A 10,822-nucleotide genomic window follows, 5' to 3' on the forward strand; every position below is an offset into this window, starting at 1 on the left:
TAAATGATCACTGCCGAAACTCCCTTCCCAAACATACAGCTCGGAAGGAAATATAGCAGGAAACTCTGTAGGTCTCTTGACACATGTGTTACTAGATGATGGAATTTTATCAGAAATGCTGTTTTCTGGCATGAGCCAGTATACATCTTCTTAGAAATAAAACTATTTCAAATAACACTGCTATCATATTTACTTTTTAAATTTTTTCTCTATAGACAAGACTGATTGGAGTTCTTTGACACTCTATAAACAATTTTTAAGCAATAAATTAGGGTTCTATAGAGGACCATCATAAAAAAAGTCCTAAGTATTAAGTAAATATATTAAATTTTGAATAAAATTAATATAAAAGAAAATTTTTACCTAGAGTGCATTGTGCATTTGGGGAGGTCTTTGAACCTGTTCAAAAAAATCTATAAATGTATAAATGTATGCTATTTTTGAAGGAAAAAGAGTTATCCTATGATTGGCAAAGGGATATGTGACCTAGTATGTAAAATGAGACTGCACTTTCATTTCCCAGCCTCCCAGACGTGAATTCACACAGAAACTATATTAATTACAACATTGTTTTACCGTTTTACCAATCGCTCAGGTATATTTCTAGCTAGTGCTTACGCCTTAAATTAACCCACTTCTATTAGCCTTTGTATTGCCACGTGGCCATGGCATTCGCTCATTTTCTACATGTCTTGTTTCCTCAGCAGCTGGCTAATGTCTGACCTGACTCCAATTTCTTTTTTTCTGTATCTCTATCTGTATTTCAGATTTCCCACCTTGTTTTACTCTGCTAAGCTATTGACTGAATCAGCTTTATTCATTAGCCAATAAAAACAGCACATATACACACATCACTAGTAACTATTAAGACTCACTGGGTGTGGGCCTACATCATGGGTGCATCCAAGTGTTCACCAAGTGCTACCTTATATTGCATTTGTCTGCTTTTTAAATCTGAAGGTGTAGTATTGCTGAATGTTGTAACTGTAATTCTTCTAGTTAGAAAAGTAAATAGGAATGGGAAAAGGAAGGAAACTATTTGGTTCTGGAGTTTCTATAGACCACAGCAATGAAAACAATCTTGGGAGAAAAGTCTTACTTCCACTAAATGGGAATTTGACTATGGGAAGCAGGAATAGAAGAGAGAAAATGAGTTACGGGTTGAATGACTGTAATCCAGGAATCAAATAGGTCACTTGGACTACTCCATTGTAGTAGGTGACAAGGAACATTCTGAATATGTTTTGGGGTTTAAAAACTATATGGGAGACACAGGGGAAAGACTATCAGCTTTATTGCCTAACTGACTAGAGAAATTAGTTTCCATTTCCTGAGATGAAGGCGGTTAAGGTAGAAATGACTAGAAACCAATGGTTCTCTTTTGAAACCTGTATGTTTGAGTGGACAGCAAGCCTAGGACGGACAGACTAATGAACTTATAGTTTAGGGAAGAGACAAGTCACCAGTGTATAGATGAGAGTTAAGCCATGAAACTAAATGAAACCACATAGCTGATGACTGCATATGAGAAAGACAAAGCAAGGGGGCAGAGAAGATGAACAGAAACCCACAAGAGCGAGGAGAAGGGTACAGCTGGTGAGTTGGTAAGAGAATCGGGTGAGGCTAGAAGACTAAAGACTGATGGAAGAAAGTTTTGGGAAAGGCAGGAGGGATAGTCAAAATGTGTCAGTAAACCTGATGGTCAAGTGGGATTCCAACCAGAGTCACCCTGATGCTGGGGTGTGACACTGCCTGCCACGTTGATAGTCTTGGTAGGAGGCCTGGGGAGCGATGGGGACAAAAGTTTGAGAGAACAGGCTGCATGGAAAGAAGTGAAGAGACAGAAGAAACCTAGAGGGAAAGCAAGTCAAGGGGCACCCGTCGCATTGTGTGGACCCCGATTCAAACTACTCCAGAAAGCGAATATTGAAGAAGGATGGGTGGATGTGTGCGAAGAGGCAGATGGGGGGGCATTCTTTTTTAAAGATAACCTGTCTCTGTAGCCCAAGCTGGCCTCAAACTTGTAGCAGTCTCTAGCTGCTGCCTCCCCTGTACACCTCCAGACCTGGCTATCATTATTCTTGAAATGCAACACCACTGATATTAAATATAAAGTCTTTTCATTTTAAATAACTTATTTGTTAAGTGTTATAGCTTCCAGAATTTGCATCAAGGAAATAAAAGAGTAACAAGATTACATAGGAGTAATGATGAAATAAATTCACTGCAAATTATGATCACTGAGCTGAGCTATGGGTTCATTATACCATTCTGGTCTGTTTTTATATGTTTGAGAATGTTTCTTAAAGGAAAAGAGAAATAATGGGAAGAAATGAAGTTAAGGAAGGAACTACAGACAACTGAAAGTTAAAACACAAAAATAGATTTCATTCATTATGGTTAGTCATGTAACTATGGAATACAAATTTAAAAAAAAAAACATTTAAGGCAGACAGCTATACTATCAAATTTCCTAATATAGGAAATAGGTTCTTCAAAAGCAAAAGCAATGCTTAAAATATTGTTGTAACCTGAATGTATACCATATTGTGAATTTCAGATCATATAGATTCTATTAGAATAGTTGTCTATATTACAAATGTGTCTCAAAATCCTGGATTTTGTAATGACTTTTCTGTTTGTTGTAGTTTCAATATCCTTATCAAAATTCATGTTGAAACTCACTTGTTACTAACATTAAGGTATGTATATGTATTATACAACCTTTAAGATGAGATCAGCATACCTTATGAAGAAAGTGGGCCAGAATGAGTTGGTTACCATGACAGCAGGCTCCTGAAAGAAGGGAAGTTGGACCTTCTGTCCTGTGTGCTCACTTGAACTTCTGCCGTGTGCAAGATGTGCAAGAGGCCCTCACCTGATGTGGCCCCTCAGTACTGAACTGTCCCTGAACTATTTAAAATAAGCTTTCACCATAAGTTACCTAGTCCGTGATATTCTGTTATATCAGCAAAAGAAAAAAAAATGCTGAAGTGCCAGTATGTACCATTCCTGCAGTGACCTGGCAGTCCTGTACTTTCCACAGCTGCCCAGGGCAGGGTAGAGGGTGACAGAAAACCATGGCCTCCTGTCAGGCTTTGCAATGCTGCTGTTTTCATCTTTGAGAGAAATTGCAAAGGAAGAAAAGGAGCCACTTGTTTGTCACTGCATATAAAAACTCACTCCACATTTTATGAAATACAAATCAACTCCAGTAAGTAAAATAAAATACATGAATATGAAAAATAACAGGGATAAAACACTTATCTCCGTTATGGGAAGAACACAGAAAGAATGGGAGCAAAAGGCAGCATTCAGAGTTACACCTGTCCCGGTAATGATGGGAAGAGACCAGTGCAGTATTGGGTGCACCAGCCAGTCTCTTGCTCAGATCGCCATCAGATCTCGCATGATCCCACTGCTGTTAGTCCAGGGCTGCTGGCCAGGACCTTCAGGAGCAGTCCCAGAAATGTCTCCAGTAATCCAGGAAAGACAGCACTGAGCTAGTCAGACTAGCTTGCTGTGATGAAGACTTGAGAAAAGGAATGTCAAAGGGTGAACTCCTTATCTGGACTCGTAGACTTAGAGGTGTGTGATGAGGGCATTGACTGAGCAGAGCCACTGCCAGCATAGAGCCCGGGAGCAGAGGGAAGGAACATCCATTTTCTCTTTTCCTTCTGGGCCCTGGGGGATACTGCTGGCCACTTTCAGGCCAGGTCCACCCTTCTCGGTCATCTATGGGAGTACCCTCGTGGACACACCTAGAATGTATTTAACCTAGGCATTTCTCTGTCTCATCAGGATCATAGGATTCGTGAGCACAGCATGTTGTTTTAAGTCGACATAGAGAAATCTTTTTCTTATCTCAAACTTGTATGACTCATGGTCTTGACAAATTCTTACAAACTGTTTAAACAATTCACAAGCATTGCCAATGCACCATGGCCTCGTGTTGTAATACTGATTGTGGGCCCTGTTTCCAGCATTCCAGAATGGCAAGAGGGCTCATAAGGCTAACACAGCACAGGCCTCTCTCAAGTGCATGACTCCAGTTACTCATTACAGTATCTTTCCAGTTCCCTCAGTCAGTGCCGTACCCACCCGGAAATAGCACTGTCATCCCCAAATGTAGCATTATTGGGGAGTTAGGAAGACAAGCCTTCTCTGTATTTGAGCAGTATGTTTATTAGTTGTCCTTTCTCTGGTATGAATGTCAAACTCATAAAGCCAAAGGTTAAGTCAGGCAGCTTACTTGTCCTGTAGCTTGGAGGAGAATGGCCCCTCTGCTCCTCCTCTTAGTCTTGCTGTTTGTTTGCTCTGTGTCTTTGCTATCGGTTCACTTTCTGCATGATCCTGTTCGGTGCTTCTCTTCCTCCTTATTTACCCTCAGCTTATCACTCCTGGCCTGAGTTAACCTTGAGTACCCTGAGGCTGCCCAAAAATTCCACTTCACTCACTTGCCTGCTCCACAGAACTTGATTTCCCTTGGACAAACATACCTATCTCTTAGCCCAAGCTAAAATACAGGATAGGCCAAACAAAATGCAATGGCACTTCCAGAACCCTGCCATGTGCTGTGGTGTGAGGTGAGCTTACCCAGCTCTTGGCATGCACACCAGCACCAGAGAGTACTGACCTGAGCTGTGATAAACACTCAGGACCTTCATCCTCTGCATGGGCACACTGCCCACATGTCTAAACGTCCCTATACCTCCCATGTGCAGATCTATAGAGATTTTTTTGCTATAGGCCATGGCTGTACAGCCCATTCTTCCCCTATCAGAATACACTGTAAGAATTGTAGCTTAGGGTCTCAGACTAACTGACCTGCAGTGAGTCCCATTCTCCAATATTGGCTGAGTAGTCGCCTAAGGTGGGCTCGAAGCAAACACTGTTGTTGGCGCACGGTTAGCCTGGAATGGACTTTGATTTTGCTGCTTACTAAAAGCATTCTGACAGTTCTGATGACTTTATCCCCCAGCCTAATGGAGCTCTCTGAACTTCTACCACGGGTACTGCTCCGTATGTCCAGGCGTGTGGTTTCCCTGTGGGGTCTATAGTCTCTAGACCTTTCCTCCTACGCCCAGTTCCTCCAGCATTTGCCGAGGCGGCTGAAGGTCTGCCCCCGAAGAGGGAAGGGTGGACCCAACAAATGCCTACATGTGTGGTTCTCCCTGTGCCACTACTGATCTCCACACGTGACCTGACTTTTTTATATCACACTGAAAGCCACAGCCAGCATATGCAAAGCCGTTTCTTTCCTTTCAAATTCTCACCAAAATTCTGTCTCATCAGTGTAGCAACTTTCATGAGCAAATCTGAATTCCTGTTCACCTCAGGAGTCAGTAATGAGAGGGTAATGGAATGGAAAAAGGAGGCAACAGCATCCCTCAATGCCTGGGAAAGTCAGAAACACTATTAAGTGCCTTAACAACTGCTTTTGTAATCCGTATTTCTGTGTGTTAATTGTATGATTACCATCTCCTCCATTCTTAAATACCTCAAAACCTGGAACTGTGTCTAATGCTGACTAGACACTCAGGGAAATGAGCAACTGGAAAAGGCTGGAGTGGGAAAGAGGAAAAGATGTAGCCATGGCTCTGCAGCAGGATTAGTGTTTAACACGGATCCACAGGAATCAGAGCAGAACCCCCAGTCTTGTGTGGAAATCCAACTGTTGCTTTTTTATTTTTTTTCTTTACTGAAATGAAAGTTGGATCCTCTCAAGGCAATCTGAACATTTTCTATCTTCTTGTGCTCCTGTTCTGTCTCCCTTTCCAGACCACCCACGTAGCAGCAACCTGGTTGTTTCCGATCGCTTCCCTCTGCCTATTTTGCCATTCCGAGTTTCCAGCCTTACAGCAACCTAATTGTTATGTCCATCTATAATAGGAACTCTTTACAGCTTTACAACGTCAGTTAAGAGATTAGTTAAATGTGCAATAGCCCTTCTCTACTCATTTTCTTACTCCTAAGGTGTTTTTTTTTTTAAGTGCTGAGAGCTAAGTGCTCACCCACAAGGCCCTTTTGGTAATGCTGTGTTTATCTAGGATTTCCAGCCTCCGTGGTAATTGCACTGCTACGTGTGGGAATGTGCAGCTGTGTCAGTAATCATATGGTATGGGACAGTGCTGCCTGTGCAGCCGAGTGGATGGATCTGGTGCCACTGCTCTTGGGCACTAGGCTTCGAAGACAAGGGGGAGCCGGAAGGGCAGGAGAAGATGAACCCACTGTGCCTGTGTGCCGCCTTTCAACGCTCGGTAGCCCAACTTCTCCAGCATTATTTATGACTGGGGATTCCCAGCTGGTACCTTAAACGAGTGCAGGACTTGAAATGTAAATGACCACGTGAGTCTCAAGGGGGCTACAGAGAATGATGGAGAAAGAGGCGTGGTCCACAGTATTGGCATCCATTTATGTGGTCTGTGGTGAGGAACGCTGCAGTCACAGCCCAGCAATGTGTACTCTGCCTGCGCCGACTGTGTCTTTTTGTCTTAGGACAGTATCTTGTACAATTGTCCCTGAAATCATTTAAGGAGGTTTGTGGGTTTTTATGTAGCTTTTATATTCATCTGTATATTTTGTGTGTCACTGTGGGCTTATGAACCTTAGAGGAGACGTCTTTTAAAGTGTATATTCTTGAGTCCCGGGTCAATAAAACAGTCCCTGGGACTGAGGCTTTGAACATATCCTGACCAAACTATTCAGCTGGTTCTTTTGTTCCCTAAATTTAGACCATGTGCTGAAACCTAACTATTAAACCTCAAATATCGGATGGAAGTAATAGCCCTACAAGCAGACACCAGTCAGCTTTGTTGAAGTACCTGAGGTCGGGACTTTGTGGAGTCATGAGAAAGAAGTGCAGGCTGCAAGGAGAAGGAAGGGATCCTCCCAGGAGGAAGGAGCAAAGAACAGCCGAGGAGCCAAAGGAAAGCCTCCCTCCACAATTTTCCCCAGGTTTAAGAGTCATCATTAGTTCAGTTTAACAAATGTATGTTGACCTCTTGGGTAGCAGACACCAGGGGTAAAAAGAAGTAGAACTAAGCCACTTCCCTCAAGCAGGTTTTGGTTTGGTAAAGGACGCTCTTAAAAGAAGTCATTTGGATGAATTTGGTAAGATCAAAGGCTGAGGATCAAGTAAGAATCTTTGAGAGCTAAAGGAGACCCTACCAGAGAGAAGGAAATGCTCCACGGGAGGACCAGTCTAAGATGGTGACAGGAAAACGGGCCCGCACTCCCTTAGTCAGGAGTAGAGTGAATGGGAAAGGCCCCCAGGCATCCTGGAGAGGCTAAGTCTGCAGAGATCTATGTCTGTGTGACTTTTATGGAGTTCTGTGGCCAGGCATCTAGGGCTCCTGGACGAGACCTTATGAATTTTAAGTTGATAATCTCAAAACATTCATTCGGTTGCTTCAAAAACATTATACATCCAAAGTGTGGCCCTCCCTGAGACATTCCACACAGAGCTGTTCTAAGTGATAATTTTACCATGATATCACACTTGTTCAGAATAGATTTGGGGCTCTTTAGCTATTGTGGAAGGTTACAAAACAACAACAGAAAGGAGTAGCGATAAGTCCCTGGGCATAAGGCTAACAGACTAGGAGGAGCGTACTCTCTCTACGGCCTTTATGCTGCATTCAGTTAAAGTTACTTGTTAAAGCACATAAAAATAGAGACAGGTTTACCCCATAACATAAAGGGGTTTTTTTAAGCAATAAATAGATGGTTGAGTATATCCTGAAAGACAAAGGACTTGTGCAAAAGTGACAATCGCAACTATTGCTCTAAAAATGCCCTTGTCTCTCACAGTCTGATAAAAACCAGGAACTGAAGAAATCCTGGAATGATTTCTGTAACACTTCTCTTTTTTCAGTTCGCAGCTCACCTTGTGAAGATGAAGTATCCAAGAGTCTGCATTCTAGATGGTGGCATCAATAAGATTAAGCCAACAGGACTCCTCACTGTCCCTTCTCCTCAGATATGAAGGACCATGTGCATGGCTGACAAGGAGAGGGTGGCATCGCCCCTAGGCACAGCTCTTCACAGGCTGTCCCCGAGACACAAGCGGACATCCAGACCACTGCGGTGCCACGTTTTGTCATGAATCACTGTGTAAATCTTCTGAGCCCAATGTTACCTGTCTAGGCAGGAAACTTGACTGTACATGTATTACTGAAGGAATTTTCTTAATAGTGAAATCTGATCATGTATTTTTACCCAGCTGCCACATAGAGCCAGAGGAATTCAGCTGACAGGGCAAATTTAACGTTATCAAGACTCCAAGATGCGCTGAGAAAGCTGCACCCACCGCTCTGAGCAGACTGTCCTGACAACGGGGTTCCTCTTCATTACAGCAGGCATTAGAAAGCTATTCATAATAGATGTGGCATTTGGTAACTAACAAACAAGAGGTGTGTGTGTGTGTGTGTGTGTGTGTTTAGTCCACTGTGAAAAGTGGCAGCAGCACTCTCAGAGAATGGGATTTCAATACCAGCCGTATTGCTAACTTGTTTACCACTTCCTATAGCAGGAACGCAGAGTGACTCACACAGCTTCTCTGCTCTAACACATACAAGTCTGCACAGGCAGAGGCTATAATCTTGCCTTCGCGTGATGCAGAGCCGACAGCGTCTCCTACTGCTTTACCATGCAACAGTTTTCCTTCTGTGAGTAACTGAAGCTCTGCAGGCTGTGGCAGCATGCACAGGTCTAAGGTGGGTGGGTCCCAGAGCCAGGGAAATGCACACAGGCCCTGTCCCTAACCAAGAAGCCGTCCAGGTTAATAACCACTCACAAAGGAACTTTAGTTCTCCAAAGGAGTCTCACTGGGGAAGAGCAGGCCCATCAGTAGATGGCCAACACAGCATGAACTCAATTGTATTTTTGGAGTTTGTTTTGTTTTGTTTTTTTGCGGTGGGGGGGTTGTTTGGTTTGGTTTTGTCTGATGTTTGCATATTTTACCTGATTTTTTTTTTACATATCGTTTCTGATTTTGTGTTTTTAGCATTTTCATTTGTGTGTGTAATCATATATATGTGTTTTGTGCTATTTTTGTTTGTTTTGTTTTAATCTGGTTTGTTTTTATTTGCCCTTTTTTTTCTAAATAGAGAAAAAGAAGGCATGAAGTTGGAAGGGTGGGGAGGATGTGGGAGGGGATAAGGAAGGGGAAACCATGATGGGAATATAGTATATGAAGAAAAAAGAGGGCGTTTCCTTCGTCTCACAGACACAGACTGGACACTCACATCCCTTCTACTGGTACAGCAGTGGCTAGACTGCACACAGATGGCTGTGACCAGGGATTGACAAGGAAAGTTGAGATGACAGCCTCTGGCTGGGAGCCATCTCCCCAGCTCAGAGACCCCGAGTACACTGTGGGAAGACAAAATATGTACTGAGAGCCAGCCAAGAGCCTCTGCCTCGGCCACGTTATTTGAAAAAATTAAATCTTGAGCTTTACTGAATCTGAGAGACCAGAATTATATAGCCCACAAATATGTAAGCAGAAAAACTAAGACATTTCATTATTTGTAAGAGGAACATTTTTTCAGTGAGATATGTCCTTTAGTTTCAATTTTGTTTCAAAAGTATTCACTTTTCATAACTTCTCTTCCTCTTCAGTGTGAAGACTGTCTGCTCTGACCATTTGTTCAGGCACCTCAAGTTTCTGGGCCATGATGTCATTCTTACTGTCTTTATTTTATTTGCATCTAATTTGAATTCTGTGCATATGTGTGTGGGTGCTGGTACCTGCGCATATGGTGCCATCTTATTCACCCTTCTGAGTATTTTTGTTTGCTTTGTTTTGTTTTGATGATGAGGTTTGCTGGCTGAACCTAGAGCTCACTGGTTGTCTAGATTGACTGGCCAGCAAGCTCCTGGTCCTTCTTCAACCTCCAGCCTAGAATTGCAGACAAACACAGCCACCATGCTCCACTGTTTAGATGGGTGCTGGAGATCCGAACTCAGGTCTTCATACTTGAAAGACAAGCAGTCTCCCCATTGAGCTATCTCCTCAGTCTGCATCTATTTTTAAGTAAAGCATACTTTGCAAACCATCAAATTTACTCTCTTATGGTGTGGGATTCAGTGGTTTCTTCATTATATTCATGAAGTTGTGCTGTGGTTACTACTAGGGTCTAATTCAAGAACATTTACATCACCCCAAACCAAAATATTATATTTATTTGCAGCCATTTTCCCATTAACCTCTACTTGGTCTTTGATTTAATTTTTGTACATAGAGTAAGACAGGGATCTAACGTCACTTTTGCATAAGGATATCCAGGTCAATTAGATTTTACTTGGTGGGCTGCAGAGATGGCTCAGTCTCATAATGGCTAGGCGCCCAACCAAAATTATACTTGGGCTATTCACCAAATATCTTTTGAATATCTACTATGTAAGATGATAATGTGACCGATAACTATCATTTTGTAACCCTTACATATTTCCTAAAGAAAAATAAGCTTAGAAAAACTAACCAATATTGTCTAATACTGTTTTTAGGCCAACATGTACCTTGTCAATTGCCACTGGTTTTCTTCAGTCTTTGGTGGTTTAACTGTCTTCACAGTAAGAGTGCAGTACTGACAAGCAACTCAGAAGAGTTGTTCCAGGTCTGAGCTTTGTCTTATGAATAAGGCAGAGAAGTGGGGAATAGAGTGGCCTCGGGGTGAGCTGCATACAGCAGCTCAAGGAATTTGATGGAAAGATCCTGGCCTTGGTGACTAAGGAGGATCTGGAACTACAGAGGATGAAGAAGAGAATGAAGGGACCAAGTCAAAGTTTGGGAATCTCTGCAAACTTATGAAGGATA

At 42.5% G+C, this 10,822-nt stretch overlaps 1 protein-coding gene across 4 annotated transcripts in view; it reads left to right on the top strand.

Moving 5' to 3' along the window:
* Positions 1–9,467, top strand: part of Tbck (TBC1 domain containing kinase) — a 124,157-nt gene extending 114,690 nt beyond the window's left edge. For all 4 annotated transcript variants that reach the window (XM_050132563.1, XM_050131122.1, XM_050131851.1 and 1 more), the window contains exon 26: positions 7,877–9,467. In XM_050132563.1, coding sequence (XP_049988520.1) covers positions 7,877–7,987 — 111 coding nt within the window. In that variant the 3' untranslated portion in view covers positions 7,988–9,467. The remainder of the gene's footprint in view (positions 1–7,876) is intronic.
* Positions 9,468–10,822: the final 1,355 nt, after the last annotated feature.

The sequence above is a fragment of the Alexandromys fortis genome, unplaced genomic scaffold, assembly GCF_014885135.2.
Source record: "Alexandromys fortis isolate MF-2015 unplaced genomic scaffold, M_Fortis_MF-2015_v1.1 scaffold_19, whole genome shotgun sequence".
Classification (NCBI taxonomy): Eukaryota; Metazoa; Chordata; class Mammalia; order Rodentia; family Cricetidae; genus Alexandromys; species Alexandromys fortis.